Source organism: Pygocentrus nattereri, chromosome 17, assembly GCF_015220715.1.
Source record: "Pygocentrus nattereri isolate fPygNat1 chromosome 17, fPygNat1.pri, whole genome shotgun sequence".
In the NCBI taxonomy this organism is placed as follows: Eukaryota; Metazoa; Chordata; class Actinopteri; order Characiformes; family Serrasalmidae; genus Pygocentrus; species Pygocentrus nattereri.
The window spans coordinates 15,904,490-15,922,400 of NC_051227.1; the positions used below are offsets into that span (position 1 = coordinate 15,904,490).

The 17,911-nt window shown below is 39.6% G+C and overlaps 1 protein-coding gene across 1 annotated transcript in view; it reads left to right on the forward strand.

Moving 5' to 3' along the window:
- The window catches only part of tpra (translocated promoter region a, nuclear basket protein), a 50,362-nt gene that overhangs the window by 11,395 nt on the left and 21,056 nt on the right, over window positions 1-17,911 (forward strand). The window contains exons 16-32 of the mRNA XM_017704129.2: window positions 146-273; window positions 1,311-1,459; window positions 2,187-2,349; window positions 2,476-2,610; window positions 2,895-3,035; window positions 3,725-3,896; window positions 4,518-4,690; window positions 6,180-6,332; window positions 7,147-7,263; window positions 7,975-8,178; window positions 8,773-8,963; window positions 11,491-11,638; window positions 13,265-13,402; window positions 14,389-14,520; window positions 15,323-15,453; window positions 15,945-16,155; window positions 17,650-17,796. Of these exons, the coding sequence (XP_017559618.2) occupies window positions 146-273; window positions 1,311-1,459; window positions 2,187-2,349; window positions 2,476-2,610; window positions 2,895-3,035; window positions 3,725-3,896; window positions 4,518-4,690; window positions 6,180-6,332; window positions 7,147-7,263; window positions 7,975-8,178; window positions 8,773-8,963; window positions 11,491-11,638; window positions 13,265-13,402; window positions 14,389-14,520; window positions 15,323-15,453; window positions 15,945-16,155; window positions 17,650-17,796 (2,633 nt within the window). The remainder of the gene's footprint in view (window positions 1-145; window positions 274-1,310; window positions 1,460-2,186; window positions 2,350-2,475; window positions 2,611-2,894; window positions 3,036-3,724; window positions 3,897-4,517; window positions 4,691-6,179; window positions 6,333-7,146; window positions 7,264-7,974; window positions 8,179-8,772; window positions 8,964-11,490; window positions 11,639-13,264; window positions 13,403-14,388; window positions 14,521-15,322; window positions 15,454-15,944; window positions 16,156-17,649; window positions 17,797-17,911) is intronic.

Below are 17,911 nucleotides of genomic sequence, written 5' to 3' on the forward strand. Positions count from 1 at the left end.
TCACACCAAACAACTCCGAATTACTTTGTTAACGTCTCATTGGTTGGATCATGCCAAAATGGTGGTGGTGTTGTGTGGTTTGTTTTGTTTGTTTTAAGATGTTGAAATGCTTCGGTTTAATCAAACAGATGTTTGGATGTTCTAGGCTCAGAGAGTGGGTCTCAGTCTGCCACCCCCAGCCGGCCAGGAATCATGCCCACCCGCTCTACGCCTGTCCGGGCTGCAGCTGCAGAGTCACTTCAGGCCACCCAGGCTAAAGCAGCTTTCAAACAGGTCAGTCTCACTCCTTCACTCTCTATAGATTAGATTAGGTTCAGTGTTATTGTCATTGTGCAGAGTTCAGGTACAGAGCCAATGAAATGCTGTTGGCATCTAACCAGAAGTGCAAAATACAGTATCATTTACATGTGAAGTGCAGGAAATAACCATGGAAAGCAGTGCTGTTGTTACAGTATGTACAAATAAGGACAGTAGAGTCGTAAAAATATAAATACTGCAAGAAAAAAGAGCCAGACAGCCAGCCAGCTCCTTTTGTGTCAATTTTACTTTTCTACGTCATGTGACTCTTTAAAATGTGACGTTTTCATGATGAATGGATAAGCGGTAATGCTCAAATTGCTTGGAATAAAATCTCTTTACATGAACTCTCCTGTAAACTTACCATTAGCTAGTTGTCGTTAGGTTTGCTAAATTTTCAAATCTGTACATATGAGTGTTTATAAATGAGGCCCCTGATGTCTGAACCTGATTTAACTTCGTACAGAGTAAATTTTGTTTTTCTGTCTGAATTTACATGACTAACTCATAAGGCCTATTGTTCAGTAAATGCATGAAATAAATGTACATTTTTATTTATTTATTGTTTAAAGTTTCACTCAGATTAATAAAGTGCTTTATCAGCTTCTTTTATTATAAAGGTTTAAATTTACATCACCCATCTATTTGACTGGAAAAAAGACAGTTATAGCCTCATACAACGCCCAGCTTCTGAATGTAGTTTATGAAATATGAAAGTTATGAAGAACATGACTGTGTTTTGGAACCACCGGTGGTCTTGGGTTAAAGATTTCTTAACAGAAAAAAAAATCTTATGTAGATGATGATGGATGAAAGCAGGTGGGAGGCAGTCATGCACTTCTGTGCTTAGCTATTAAGCAAAATGACAAATTTCCCCAGTAGGATTAATAAAGTATAACAAATAAGCTGAATGCTCTTTACTTCTGGCCTCAATTATCTACTAATCGATCAGTAGGGAATGACTGAATGACTCTTGATTCCTCTCACCGAACCGTGTGCTTCCTTTCCCACAGCTGAATGATGCCTTTATGACATATAAGAAGGAGAAGGCAGAGAACGACAAGCTGATGAACGAGCAGAACGAGCGACTGCAGGGCCAAGTATCTGCCCTGACGTCCCAGAAGGCCAAACTGTCGTCTCAGCTCGAGTTTGCCTCCAAGCGGTGAGTGGTGGTGCTGCTGCTGCAGCGCTAGCCCGACTGTGTCTTGTTATACTTTATACAACAGTTATACACGCAACACGCAAGCTGATTGGTTGAGAGGTGTTCTACCCGTGCTGTTATTTCACCCTAACCATCACAGGTTTTTCACAAACACGGTATTGCTCTACTAAGATGCCGTTGCTAAGCTACGAGTTTGACAAGTTTTTACTTTTGACTTTGCACATGAAAACGGACACTGTTAAGATCACATTTGGCCAACAGCCGATTTGGTCAGACTCTGCAGATGAGACGACACTAAATTCCCAGACTGTCATCACCACTGAGCAGCTTTTCAGTTGGCAGCTGTGACAGAAGAACAGCTAAACAACCTGGAATCAGCCAGAAATGAACCCAACACCATTCACAAAACGTGTCTGATCTTCAACAAGCTGCTCGTTAATGAACTATAATTTGGAGGAAGGAACTGAACATTAAAACATATTAAATCACGACCAGTTTATTAATTTCTTACATCAGTTAAATAAGTACGGTATTAAAGCAGTAGAGCACTCTGAGTGTGTACTCGCCAATAACATCACGGCTGTGATGATCTACGGCCACCAAATCACAGCCGTGATGTTATTTCGTGATAACACACTCCCTCTCGGGTTCTGTTGCTTAAATATTGCCATATATGTATACTGACCAAGTTGAACTGAATTAAATTGAATATTGTGCTGGCTTGCAGGTACGAGATGCTTCAGGAAAATGTGAATGGGTACCGGCGGGAGATTGACTCTCTGTGGGATAAAGTTCAGAAGCTGTCTGCCACGTGCCAGAGATACGAGCAGATTATCCACACCATGACACAGGATATGAGGGAAGCCAACGAGAAGCTAGCAGTGGCTGAGGTCTGTGGGCCGTTTTCAGTTTGGTCTGTTTAAGGGTGTTTTTCATTTGTAGTTAAGCTGTTCTGCTGTTTGGCTTGTCATTGTGTAAAAAGCCAGAAATTAAATAGTCTATTCCTTCTCCCAAAGGTGCGCAGCGAAAACCTCCGTAAGGAGCGTGATATTCTGAAGCAGGCAGAGAGCCGACTGACCCAGGAGAAAGAGTCCATCCTGGCTGAGCAGCGTAACCAGAACCTGCTGCTTACCAACCTAAAGGCCATCCAGGTACAGCTCTCACCACAGACTCTTCCACTGAAGGGCCAAATGTATTGAGTTAAAAAAAAATTTGCACCAAAAATTTTAAATAAAATAATAAGTTCCAAAACAAAATGCTGTTGCTGGAGGCAGCATGTGTGAATAAGAACTGACTCTCCATGTTCAGAACTGTTAATCACTACTGTTAAAGAGACCTATGAGTACTTGCTGAGCGTCAGCATGTTTAGATGCATCAACATAACTGTTAGTGAGGTTGGATCATTGTTCTCATCCCATGCTCTCTCATGTCTTAGCTGACGCTGGAGCGTTCGGAGGCTGAGACCAGGCAGCGCTATGCTAACCAGATCAAGCTGCAGGAGAAGGAGATCGCTCAGCTGAAGAAGAGGCTCGAGCAGGAGGTTGAACAAAGACATGCCGTGGAACGCAGCCAAGACGTAAGCTCTGCTCTGTTATTGTTCTCTCATTTTATCAGAGGGGAACCTACAGGCCCATCTAGTCCTGATCATTTTTGTGAATTAAAAACAATACGTCTCACTTTTTAGTTAATTTTTGTTTTGAAATAATCAATGTGATTTGTATTCAAACTCTGTATCCCACCAAAACTTGAAATAAGAGCGTTACTACAATACTTCCAAAAATGTTGAATTCTGAAAATGGCTAATGAGAAGTTATCCAATCAGGATTTGGTGGCTAGGTAGATGCACCCAAGCAAGCTCTCCCATTGGTTAGGACTTCAGGAGCTGAACTGAAGGCCTTACACATTAGATTAACTACCAACATAATTGGGATGTTACAGTGGAATCAACCAGCCTTGTTTTAATTTCCAGTGATTGGAACCAATTTTATGAGAAATAAAACTTTTTACTCTGGGCCTTCTTAAAGTTCTAGATATGTTACTGACTCTGAATACAAACCCTAGTCTAAAAAGGTGTCTGTTGGTTGTTAGAAATGCAAAACAATGGGAGCAGCTCAAGGATCTTTACTAAAAGAGTATTGAATCGCTATTAGCTTAGCGCTTTTTTGGCATTTGTTTTATTCTTGGTTTTTCTTCTTTGCCGTTTTGTTTTTAATCCTTATTCTCTTTTGGTCACTTTCTCATTGCTTTGCACTTTGTGTGGTCTAGGCTCAGTTGGTGGAGGCTAAGAAGCAGCTAGCATCCCAGAATGCTCTTCACCAGAAGACCAAGGAGCTGCTGAAGAGCGCTGAGCAGCAGGTGTCCACTCTGAGACAACAGCTGAACAATGCTGAGAACCAGAGCAGCGCTGGCAAAGCATCCGTCAAACCACCAGCTAAGGGTAAGCTCACACATCTCTACATTCGTACAGCATGATATCAGGTTTAGAGCGATCAGTCGAGACATGTTTGGTGTCTTTAGTTGCTTCTTTAGAAATAACAAGATCTACATGGTTAAGTTTGGTAACACACACACTAGAAGTTAAGTCTTTTCTGTAAATACATTCCCAGATTTCACTCTGTGTTAAAATTAATTGTGAGGAAATTGTCACCGTCGGACCAAAATGAAATCGTCTTTGAAATGGAAGCTTAATAGGAAAAGGGAACTTTTTTCTTCTTTTCTTTTTTTCTTAAATCATTGTAAGTTTGTGAGATTGTATCGGATTATAAATTGCATGTATAACGGCGGAAAATCAGATTTTGTCAGTAATCCGATCAGCATGCATACATGCACTTGAGTAATCGGATAGTGGGCCAAGTCCAGGTCTACATGAGTCAGACATTAATCAGATTTCTGCTTTACAATCAGCCAGTAAACTCACAGAAGTAGATGCAAAGTAAGGTAAAATCGTAACGTAAGATTTTGTTTTAAACATTGTGGCACCTTACCTGAAAATATGAACATATGAATGACTGCATTGAGTAAATGAGTTAACCTCCAGCCATGCTCCTGCTCTCTCCAGCTGCAGCTCCTGGTGTTCCTCAGCAGGAGGTGGAGGAGCTTCGTGCTAAGTTGCAGCAGCTCGAGGACCAGAACTCTGACCTAAAGGAGCGTCTGAAGACCACCACGAGCAGTGTGGAGGAGTACAGATCCATGGTGCTCAGTCTGGAGGAGCACATCGGCAAGGAGAAAGAGGTGAATACGAGGAGTAGATCCTTATGTAAAAACCCATCCTGGCATTTATGTTGTATAGAGAAACTCCTACATACCTGGGGATGAGACATTTGAACATTTTATAAAGCATTATAGATTTTGGTTGGTATAGGGTAGTGGGTGACACCTGCCTTCTACACTGAAGACTGGGGTTCAATCCTCTGCCTGGGTGAGCAGTAATTTTAAAAACAAGGTAAAAGTAATTATTTTAATTATGACCTATGTTACCAGCAAGGTGCTCTAGATGAAGTTCTCAATAATGCAAAGCTGGTAAACTCCCTCTAGAGGAGTGAGAACAGTCAGACAGACCCCATGTCTACCTCTGTCTGGCATTCAAGCTGGAAAAAGTAAATATTCTGGTCTTAAATATTCTTGGCCAAAAATAGGCCTGGACCTTAATTTATAGAAAAGATTCGCAACAAATACTAAATAAGAAAACATTAGTGAATGTCAATCTTTGTGAAAAACTATGTAAATGGCTTTTAAGAAATTTCTTCTGAAGAAAAGTTAGCAAATGAGGCCCAGTGAAAGAACTTGTAGAGAGGAGAATTCCCACTCTGTCTTCTGGGTTTCTCTAACGCTAGAGGGCGCTCCTGAGTGAGTTCAAAATGAATGGGTTAAAATGGAGCGTTTGAATAAAGTCATAGTTTGTAAATGCTTAAAGATTTTTAGTGTAAAAGAATGAAATAATTTCCTAAACACTGAACAGCATACAACATTTTATCACTGCTGCTATCATTTTAAGAGCTTTTAAATTCGAGTTCAGAGTTTAAAACGCACCTCCATGTACATACATGATTTCCGTGAGCACAGCCAGTGAGCTGCTCAGCTCACCAACCAATCAGCACTCCGTAGCAATAAGGCCAGTGATCTACTGCCCTAAACCTGTTTTCTGTAGGAAAAAAAAGAAATGTACAAGTGAGTTTTCATTGCTTTTTTGTTTTAGTGAAATACATCCTTCTACCTTCTAAAATTAAAGAAACCTTCTGGGTGAGTGATTTTAGAAAGTATTTTAAGCTTTTGTTTTTAGCTATTGAGCTCCATTCACTCCCATTCATTGAGGACTCACTCACAGGTGCCCTTTGCTGTTTAGCAGTTCTGTTTTTGATTTAACAGGGGAAATGGGTAATAGATTTAACAGGTGCCCAGTGTTCTTCTTGAGGTGTACATCAGGTTTCATTGGTTATTATCGCCCCCTGCTTGGCTGGCATGCTCATGCAAACGTTTTTAATTATTTGCGTTCTTGTGTGGATGAAAAATGTTGCAGATGCGGATGAACATTTCTTTTTTTTCTTTTTTTTAAATGGAGGGAAAAAATTAAGATTTTAAAAAGTCCACAGACATGTGGACGATGTCTACTTGTTACTTGCAAAAACAAATTAAGACAAGTAACTTGTCTGGGATTTTCAGTCTTTGTCAGAGATAAAAGGGGGGTTGTCAATTCTTTATATAAAATTCACTCTGTGTTCAGGTGGCTGAGGAGGCGCGCTGCTCCATTGAGAACCGGCTGAAGGAGGCGCAGGAGCTGAACAAGCAGCTAGAGGACCGTGTGAAGGAGGCAGAGAAAGAGAAGCAGGAGCTGCACGACGAGAAGCATAAAGCTATGGAGAACGTGGAGAACACCGTAAGACAGAGCATAAAAAGTTTAGATTCTGCCAGGGCTATATGACGGTCACATCACTATGATATGCTGCAATATTAATGGGTTTATTTAATGTAAGTTAATTAATGTTAAATGCAGTGGAAATGTATTTTTGGCTATTCTTTTTAATATACAAATACAAAAAGTTACACAAAGAATACCTTGCGAGAGAAACGGTTGGTTCCTGGTAAGGCTGAACAATAATTTTATACTTCTCGCCATATGAGTTTCCATGATAAACTCAAAAGAGCTGTTATGACGGAGCAGATCAAATTGAATCCTAGAAGCAGCACCGGAGAAGCATTATTACATTGCCGACATGAATTGTTAGAAGCCTAATGAGTGCTTCTCTGTGCTGGGATGATATCCTGCTTTATAAATAAATAAATAAACAAAAATACTTATCGCTCTTGTCAGGGGGCGGGGGGAGGGGGGGCGAGGGGAGGAACTTGCCTCTCCAAAATGGTAACTTTACAGGAAAAGGAAAAAACCTACTTTACTTTGTCAGTGGAACCAGAATCATTTTGGGTCGTTTCTTTTGGTCCATTCATCATGAAATTTGCACGCAATGTAAAAAGCAACAGGTGGTGCAAAACGACAAAAATGGAGATACGAGGTTTTCTTCCCACAACAGTGATATATTTTGTTGTGTGCCTGTGCAAAATAAGAAAAATAACTGTTTATTTGGTTTTGTAGTCTTTTATACAAAAAAAGACGATAGAGAGGAAAAAAAAAATCACACTATTAAAAAGTGAAGGTTTAAGGCTTAAGTTAATCTCTCCTATCGGTTTGTCAGGTGAAGGAGCTGAAGCGGAGTGTGACGGACATGCAGGCAGAACTGCAGGATGCACTGCAGAGAGCTGCGTCTGCTGTGACTCAGGAACAGCGCGCCACGCAAGACAGCCAGCAGCAGGTGGGCATCCACCACCGTTCACCTACAAAGCAAACCAGTGTTTAGTTAACTTGGCTTAACCAGACAGTTTGGACTTCTCATGTAGAAGCTGTGGCAAAAGCTAGCGCTGCACTGATTTAGGATTTCATTGGCCAACTCCGATATCCTATATGTTATATTACGTCTGTCATTTATTTATGAATTAGCAATTATCTTTTGATACTGATGTTGCTTTGATATCATTGTATATCCCTTCAGATTACTCTAATATAATTTATTTGCAGGTTTTTTTTTCCTCTGCAATAATTTCAATTTCTGAATAGAGGCGGGTAAAATGACAACTTCGTTGTTATCTTGAAAAATGTTATTGTAATACTCAGAAAACAGACTGTTTATCATGGCTTAAAGAGCACTGACCATCACTAATTAAAGAAATGCATGTTTAGTTAAAAACGGAACATAAGTAAACACACACACATTTTCTTATCCTTCTGGGTTGTGGGGGTAGCGGGATCCCAGGAGTCATTGGGCAGAAGGCAGGGAACACCCTGGACAGGTCGCCAGTCCATCACAGGGCTGGACATTTGTGAATTTAATTAAAAGATGTGAAATATGGCAAAGGTTTATGATGCCCCTTTCTCCCCCACCCTGCTCAAACATGCCCTCTGAACCTGGTAACCGACCCCCCCTTTAATATCAGCATCTGTAACCTCTGTATCCTCCTTCCTTCAGGCTAAGCAAGCCTCAGAGGCGCAGAGCAAATATGAGCGGGAGCTGATGCTGCATGCTGCTGATGTGGAGGCCCTGCAGGCTGCTAAGAAGCAGGCCCAGCAGGCGGTGCGGACCATTAAAGAGCTGGAGGAGAAGGCCCAGAAGGCTGCAGCTGAGCTCCAGCAGGGTCGAGTGTGCTGGGAGAAGCAGGAGAAGAGCTTGAAGGTAGTAATGATGGTGTGCTGGGTGAAAATAGGTTTGCGAAAAGATGCAGATTTACTGATACTGTAGCAATATTATTATTACTTTATTCTAATTGTGCCAAAGAGTTTTGAGCCATTTTGAAGATGGGTTAATTTAACCTGATGGTTTACTGTTATATTAGTGATGTCGGATTTCACTTTCTTTTTTTTTTTTTTTTTGTTTGTGTTTTTGTTTTAAATTATTAGTGTTTTATTCTTTTATCTAAATGGCTGCAACTGTAACAACTGCAATTTCTCACTGGGATCAATAAACTATTCTGGATCCAGTGTGAAATCTGCAGTGTGTGTGTGTAGCAGATAAACTCCTCACATATTACATTACACAGGCTCTGGTGAGACTACTCCAGCTTTCCGTTAAGGAATGCGTAAAAGAACATTTATTGCAAAAATGCTGACATAGCTTATAGACGGTGAAAGAATTAAGGCCGCATTAGGGTTATGAACATGGTCTGTAAATCTTCAGTCCTCAAGGTTATTCTTCATGATTATCCATGTTTGTGTAAAGGGCGTTTTGAGTATAAGGCCCATTTCGCCCTCTGGTTGTTGATGTGTTCAGGAGGAGCTGGTGAAGCAACAGCAGCGAGTGGGTGACCTGCAGAAACAAAACAACATGCTGCACGAACAGATGGAGAGTCTGAGCAGTAAGATGGCTGCCACCGTCCAGCAGCAGGCGCTCAGAGAGGGCAGTCTGAACGTGTCGTTGGATGAGAACGGCAAGACTCACGAGCAGATCCTGGAGATCCTCAGGTGAACATCACCACCTCAGTGCCACAGTGCTGCATCAGGTTTTACCATCACTAGGAAAACCATTAATCCACTTCTTGGATGTTGACGCTTACAGATGTGTTAACTACATTAATACACCCTTCAGCAGAACTTCTGCACATTATAATACACAGTTACTCCTAATTTAACATAAAAAATAAAAATGACATTTTATATTTAATGATTTTTTTTCTTCAGTATGTTCCACTCAGCAAAGAAATTGAAGTTGTTTATTAAAATTTGCAGTAAAATGTTGTATTTAAATATGTTCTCTGTAAAGGACATGTTAACGTTTCACTTAGAAAATCATCCATTTTTATAAATATATATATGTGTATGTATGTATGTATGTATGTATGTATATATATATATATATATATATATATATATATATATATATATATATATATATATATATATATATATATATATATATATATATATATATATTAGTGCTTTTTAGTAAAGAAAATTGGTTCTTTATAGACATGAACATTCAAAGAACCTTTTGCATAATCAAAGGGATCTTTGCATCCTGAAATGGTTCTTCAGATTAATGTTGTAAATGGTTCTAAATTGATTCTTTTTGAGAGATACTTGTACAGCAACAAAAAGAGTTCTGCTACGGTTATGTTGTCATGATTGTTTCAAAGCAAGAACCCTTTTGGTGCTACATAGAACTATTTTCAGAAAGGTTCTATGTAGAACCATATACAACACTTTATCAATCTGAAGAAAATATTCATCATGCAGTGTTCTTTGAGTCTTCATGGCTCTATGTAGAACAATTTTCTCTACTAAAGAACCCTTGAAGAACCATCTGTTTTTAAGAGCATAGATGACATTAGCTTGATTAATTCAACATATATATATATTTTTATGTGGTCTGACATTAAAGGCTCAGATTTTTAGTCTTAAATATAATATAAATATCAAAGCAAGCTGCTCGTAAGTAATGTTAAACAGAGAAAATTAGTTAGAAAAATTAGTAAACCTGTCTGTTCTACTTGAAACCTAATATCTGAGTTGTATTAGTTGCTTTTGTTTGGACCTAACAAGCATATAACTATATGCTGATGTGACTAAAGAATATATCAAATAGTGGGTGTCCCAAAAAAGTGTATAATTTGAGGTGAATATCTGAGTAACTACATGTCCGAGGCAAACGAAGTTAAATAGGCTTCATGTTGACCAGAACAAGAATTCGATCAAGAAATTCAGAGGGATGTAGATTTTATAACCGATTTCACAGCTTCACAAATGTTCAATACGCGCTCCGCCTGTGACACGACACACATCAGGTTGATAGTCCAGCTCCTACCAAACACCGGTTTCCAGAGATGCTCCTCTTACAGACTTTGTGGGGCTTCGCACAAATGATTGGCAAAATCTTCCGATACTGTTGGTCGTCCAGATCCCTTTGCCCGGCGCAGACAGCCTTCCTCTTTGAATTTTTTTTTTTTTTGTGCCATGTCCAGATCTTTCCAGTTGAATTTTGAATTTTCTCGCTGCACACTCTTCTTTTAACTGTGTTCGAGGATATTCTAACACACAAAATGCCTTTTCATTGCTAGTGACACCATTCTTCAACCTGAAAAAAACCCATTGAAACGAAACGGTTAGTTTTTTACACATTTTGTTAACATTTGAGATCATTTGAGAGGGAATTGGCTGTTATTAGACTATGACTGCCCTGCGATTGACTGGCGACCTGTCCAGGGTGTATCCTGTCTTCCGCCCGAAGACTGCTGGGATAGGCTCCAGCACCCCCCCGTGACCCTGACAGAGAAGCGGCTTAGAAAATGGATGGATAGACTATGAAATTGTCAGTCTTTTTGGGACATTCTGTATTTTTACATGATCAGACATTAAATACTAACAGTTTTAGTCTTGCATATAATATAAATATCAAAGCAAGCTGCTTGTAAGTAATGTTAAACAGAGAAAATTAGTTAGAAGGAAGAGCATAAAGACAAGCAAACCTGTCTGTTCTACTTAACAACTCGCGTTATATGAGTTTAAGTGACCCTTATTAGTCCCACAATGGGGAAATTTCACCTCCGCATTTAACTCATCCATGAAGTGACACCACATACACACTAGTGAATACACACACACTAGGGGGCAGTGAGAACACTTGCCTAGAGCAGTGGGCAGCCCAATAAGCAGTGCCTGGGGAGCCGTTGGGGGGGTTCGGTGTCTTGCTCAAGGACACCTCAGTCATGTGCTGTCGGCTCTGGGGATCGAACCAGCGACCTTCCAGTCACCAGGCTGGTTCCCTAACCTCCAGCCCACGACTGCCCCCAATATGTGCTGTATTAGTTGCTTTTCACTGGTGCTGATAAATTTGTAGAGCTTTAATACATTGTTTGGACCTAAATGGCATAAATGTTGATTTGACTCTAAAGAATCTCTCTCAAATGTTATTTGTGCCTGATGACTGGTGACTTCTGTGAGTGCTGTCTTAGTAATACTGTTCCAACCGTAATGTGCAATCCACGTGTTGCAGGTTTGTGCGTCGGGAGAAGGAGATTGCTGAGGCTCGGTTCGAGGTGGCTCAGGTGGAAACTCAACGCTACAAGCAGCGCATGGAGCATCTGGAGAAAGACCTGAAGGAGCTCCAGGACAGCCTGACAGCCTCACGGGAGGAGCTGCAGGTGAGAGTGTGTAGGGGAGTCATGAAAACACCCAGAGTGTAAAATAGTGCATTAACATATCATGTAGCTTAACGTAAATCTTTGAAGTTGGCAACGTCTGTGGTAAGTATTCACAGTGTACCATCAACATTGTTATTAAAAATGCTCTCTGCTTTATGTTAGAATCACTTTGTATTACGTAATATTCAAAACAGGATTCACTTTTTTTATTTTCAAATATCAAAATAAATAAAAACTTGCATGTATTGTTTTTATTATCTATATTCTACTACTGTAGAAGTAGCTCCGCATTTAGTATTTGTAAATATTTATGAAATATATGATGCAAATGATCGTTGAAATTTCAGTCATTCAAAGTGGTTTGGTTTGCTAAAGCGAAACTTAATCACTTGGGTTTTTTTTTTTTTCTTTATTTCTTTTTATTTTATTTTTTAAACAGCGTAAGTGGTAGGAGGTCACAATGTCTACAAAACAGATATACCCATTTATTAACTATCCAAAACCACCAGTGAAGCTACACGTTAGGTCTTGGCAGTATGGCGATTTCGTGGTACTTCAATACTTAAAGAAAATTGCATGTTACATTAAAAAGAGAACACACACAGTCCCTTAATTATTATTTGTGCAGCACAGTAGAAGGCTTATATTAAAAATATTCATACTCAGTTTTTGTTAGCGCTGTTTAAATATGGCACTCCTGGTGGGTTTTTTTCTTTGTTTTTGTGTGTCTGTTCCAACATATCATACCTGGGTGAAAACAAACACGCATTTTGAAAAGTATTATGATACCACTTTGACCACCTCTACTGCACATCTTGTTTTTATTTGTAAAGTTGTTTATAGTAAAATAGTGATAAAACAGTCTCTGAGCCTAGACAACATCCATTTGATTGATAAAACTGAAGCATTTCATCGTCTTTGGGGGATAAAATAAGACCGTCCTCCTTACCAACTTTTCTATATAATTAAATCAGTGAGATTTTAACCATTCCACATCAAACCTCTCTGGATAACTTGGTTAATTGTAGAGAAATTTATGGCTCTGATGAAAATAAAAATTTAAAAAATTATTTTGGGACTATTTTGCTTTGACACCCTGCATGTATCCCTCCACCACGAATGAGTTTATAAAGAACATTTTAGACTGAAACCTTCTCTGAACTATCATAAAACAATATCTTAGGCATCAGGCAGTGTATTCATGTGACTTTCTGTGAGGCAGCTTTTAGAGGCGTTATACTCTTCAGACGTCTGGTTCCTATAACCACCACTGTGAAAAGTACTGGCTCTAGAACTGAGCATTTTGCATCGTTTACAGTTATGGCATTTGGCAGATGCTCTTATCCAAAGCGACTTAGTTCGATCAATTTTTTTTTTCAGGTATGCAAAGGTAGTGTAGGAGTCTTGCCCAAGTACTTGTATTGGTATAGCATAGGGTCTACAGCAGGGGGGGGCACTGCACCATACCAACCAATCAAAGTGACTTTGTTCTTAATCTTAACCACTAGTGAGTACTTAATCATGTGTAAAAACCGTTTAATTGACCTGTTGAGGTCAGATTTGCATTTCTAATAATCATGAATGCTGTCCTTTCTGAATTTCTGCTGTGACCTCTGCTGTTTACAGTCGAATGTGAAGACCATGGCTCAGCAGGAGGATAAGCTGAAGAGGCTGGAGAGCCTCAACACTCTGACTGAAACAAACAAGATGCTGAAGGAGGAAAAGAACAGGCTGGAGCAGGAGTTGCAGCAGATCCAGGCAAAGGCAAGGCCATTACACCCTATTTAGCTGTTAAACCCATCAATCGGTTTCCCTTCATGCCCAGACATTATTATGACCATGCAGTAATGTTAAGGAGCTTGCTTCAGCTGGGAGACTTGGAGCGGTGTAGTTCTGTAAAAGAATGCTGTTTGAAAACTGCAGCTTCCCTCTATATTTCAGAGAAGTGGCCAGAAATGAATTGAAATAAATAAATAATGAAAAATAAAATATAAAATCCCATATTCCAAATATGCTTCTGCCTTTTGAAGGCTGTTCCCAAAGGGCTTAAAATTAGCTGCCCGCCTTTTGCAACTCTCAGCCCACGCACACGACAGCTTCCACAGCCCACAAGATTTGCCTGATCAGACTGGCTGAATTTGATTTCGGTTAAGAGATGCATTCTTTATGTATAGTCTCCACATAACGGTGTAATTTTTGGGTTTTTAAACTTGTAAAAAGAGAATGAATTAAAAGTAGTAGTAGTAGTAGTAGTAGTAGTAGTAACGTTTTGACACCTCAGATTGTTTTAGACAGGTGATAATACATTACAGTAAAATAAAAGAAAATGTAGTGCTAGATTTAAATCAAAAGATATATACCAAGCGACATGGAGTTTTAATTGAACACTAAGTTAGATGTTTAAGTGTAAAAATTGTTTAATTGTCTTAATTGTTTAAATTTTTTAATGTGCATATATTATTAATTAATGTTGTTTACTATATATAATTAATAAATAATTAAATAAGTAATGTATATGTATATAAAATATACATTAATGAGCGTATGAAATTGGTGAATAGGCCACATGTGGTCCAACTGGCTTTAAAGGGTTATTATTAAACTAACAATACTAATACTATTAATAATAAAGGTATACAGTAATGAGCGGGAGAAACCCTTTAAAGCCAGCTGGACCTCAGTTATTTGGCATGGTGTTGTCTGTTCCCCCAAACATGCTCTAAAACTTTCCTCCACCTCTTTTTGCACAGATGCGCAAGCTGGAGACTGACATGCGGCCTCTGCAGGAGAGCAATGCGGAGCTGAGTGAGAAGAACGGGATGCTACAGGCTGAGAAGAGGCTTTTGGAGGAAGACGTCAAACGCTGGAGGAACCGCACTCAGGTCAGCAGCACTGTCCTCTCTGACCAGAAGAGGCGTACTAGTGTATTGGGAAATATTACAGTGCAAAATTGCGGTCATTTTTTTTTTTTTTAATTGTGTGCTTGCAGTATTGACAGTACAACCAGGGTTTGTTACTGAATAAACCTAGCTAGCAAGTCACGTGACTTATCAGCCAATTTGACAGCTCCAGGCTTGTTTAAAGCTATTAAAATACAACAAACAAGAAAAGATAATTAAATCATTAATTGCAGTAACTTATGTAATAATTAATTGTCAGCTAAAATTTTATGATCGTGAACTGTAACCATATTAACAGGTCTTTTGATGACACTGCTTTTGTCCCTGAGTAAAACTATGGTGAAGGTTGTGTTGGATAGGTGTAAAAGTTGCAGTAAGTTAGATTCATTGTGCCTTTTTTCAGGTTTGGGCCTTTTATGTATTATATTTGTGCATTGTGTATTACTCATTATGCTGAGTTTGTGATTACTGTATATTTTTCATTGTTTTTGTTTTCATTAACATAAATAATCAAGTGTGTTTTGTTGCACAACCGACACCCGTCCCAGTTATTACTAAATTGGATGTTATTTTAATTCCATTTTTATTTTTTATAGTCCCCCCCCCCCCGCCCCGAAAGACCCTGATCAGTGATGAAATGATTTTATCTGGCTTTTAGATTGACAGAAACTGTTACTCCTGAAGGAAACTGAAAGGTTCCAGCAGTGATGAGAAGTCTCTGTTATGGCTGGTCCGGACTGAGTGCGCATGTGTGTAATCGTTTACTCTCTGTTCTGTCTTGCAGCAACTGGTGAGCCAGCAGAAGGACAGTGATCAGGAGGAGAGCAAGAAGCTCCAGTCAGAGAGAGAGTCTCATCTGAAACGAATCCAGCAGCTGACTGAGGAGACGGCCAAACTGAAGAGTGAGGTGGCCAGGTCGGTGAACGGTCCATCCATTTTACAAAGCTACACCCTCACCACCACCACCATTTGGTGCCGCTTGCTGTTTGTAAATATTTCATGACAGACAGACCAATAGAAATGTTCTAGAATTACTTGTATATAAATTTAATAGTTACTATTTTTAAGACTGGTGTTGCTTTGATTAGTGTGCTACTATCATTGATGCAGAATGAAAAGCAAATTAGTGGTCTGAAACAAACTTATCAGTAGCTTTAACGTTTAAAAAAAAAAAAAAAAAAAATCAAACATCTCAATTTGTCAATCTCTTTTTATACTAGTCATTGTGTTTTGAATTTTGAAAAAGTGCCCAGTTTAGTGATTTTTCTTGCTCAAACTACCAATCAATGTTGAACCATCCAGGACCAGAATTGGACCCTCCTTGTACACAGCAAGGTCAAAGCAGTCTGTAAGAATTATTTTAGCCATTTGTGTTCATCAGACTGTGTATGTGCCTCTGTGAGCAGGGCCAACGCATCAACGTCCTCCATGCAGAGTCAGGTTCAGAACCTCAGGGAGAACGTGGGAAAACTCACCGCAGAGAGAGACGGCCTGAAGAAGGACCTGGAGGCCAAGAATCTGGACATTCAGGAGAAACTCAAAACCATCACTCAGGTCAAGAAGATCGGCCGGCGCTACAAAACCCAGTATGAGGAGCTAAAGGCACAACATGACAAGGTACATGAGACAAACTTCAATTCAGACTGCTGCTACTGTGTTCTTGTTGACTGCCTTATTAGCCATGTTTACATGCAGCCTAATAATCCATTAATAATCCGACTAATTGTTCAATGGGAATGGAACATGTCCATATAAACACCTCAAGCAGAATAGTCTAGTCTGATTGAGGCCATTTGGAACACAATTTCTGTCTGAGTGAATGACGTGGGTAATCCTGTAAATAATCTGTTAAATAGAATAATATCTGTGTAAACGCCTGTATCTCATTACATTCCCTATCGGAAAATTTAAGTCTGTTCTGCATGTGCGTCGCGTCATAGTGAGAGTTTGTACTGTTCAACGTGGCGGAGAAGAAACTGGTCTGCAGAGGAGACGAAGGTTATGCTCTGATCTTTAAAAGACGGCGGTGGGACGGACGTCCAGCTTATGTGTCTCAGAACACGACGTCTTCCTCTCGGCCTTCTTTTAATAAGGACATGTGAAGGACGTTTTCCTGACATCATTTTAAAGCAGTTAAAAGCACTGCTCACTGCTGCTCATCTCACTCTGACTGGACTCATGTGATGTTCCGTGTCATGGTAACATCTGCATTAAGGGGCTTCTCTATGCATGCGTGTAATTTTTTTGATCGGGCTAGTCTTAGCGAACATGTAAATGGAGATTTTCCATCAGATTGTTGAGTAGAGTGTGATATAAACACCTCAGTCACTATAATCGGAATGTCTTCAGTCAGATTGGCAAAACTCTTTGCATGTAAACACTTTTGACTGTGTGTGTGTGTGTGTGTGATGTACACACTTACTCACTCACTGTCCATTGTTCAATTGCTTATCACAAATGGCTAATCGGTTAATCACATGGCCGCAACTCAATGCATTTAGGCATGTAGAGGTGGTCAAAACAACTTGCTGAAGTGCAGACCGAGCATCAGAATGGGGAAGAAAGGGGATTTAAGTGACTTTGAACGTGGCGTGGTTGTTGGTGCCAGAAAATTCCAATCCAATTATTATTATTTAAGGCCATGACAACACTGAAAAATCTATCACGATCACTTATATGTATCTGTGAAACAGAATGATACACTGCAAAATACATATCAGTGATTTTAGTATTCCTTACATACTTTGTATACAAATTTTATCCTGCAAAGAAGGATGTAAAAGTCATTGTGTCGTAGCAAGTATAGGAGCCCATCAGGATGTGAAGTCGTCAGTTTTAAAGTGTAATTTTGGGTTCATTTTGTACATGTGCTATAGATACTTTTTCTGTCTGTTGGTGTGTGGTTGGTGATGGATTGATTGATTTAAGCCAGGATAACGTAATGCTCTGTGTAGTTTTATGGTGTTCATATTGGCCTGTAAAGTCTATACAGCATCTAATGTCTTTTTTCTTTTTCTTTTTCTTTTTGTGTATTTCCCCCCTTGTCTCTGTGTGTGTGTGTGTGTGTGTGTGTGTGTGTGTGTGTGTGTGTGTGTGTGTGTGTGGACTCAGATGGTTGCAGAAGCTGCTGCTAAGCCTGCGCAGGCGGAGGAAGCGCAGCAGGAGGTGCAGCAGGAGATCCAAAACCTGAAGAACTCTCTGACTCAGGCTCAGAACAGGACCACAGAGTTGGAGGCGCAGGTGGAAAGCTTGCAGAAGGTACACACCTTAAAGAAAAAGGGCAAAAATAAGTGTTTGAGTTTAACCTACAATGATATCAATAATATAACAACATTGTTTTGGTGGATCAATACAGAGAAACCTTTTCACTGAA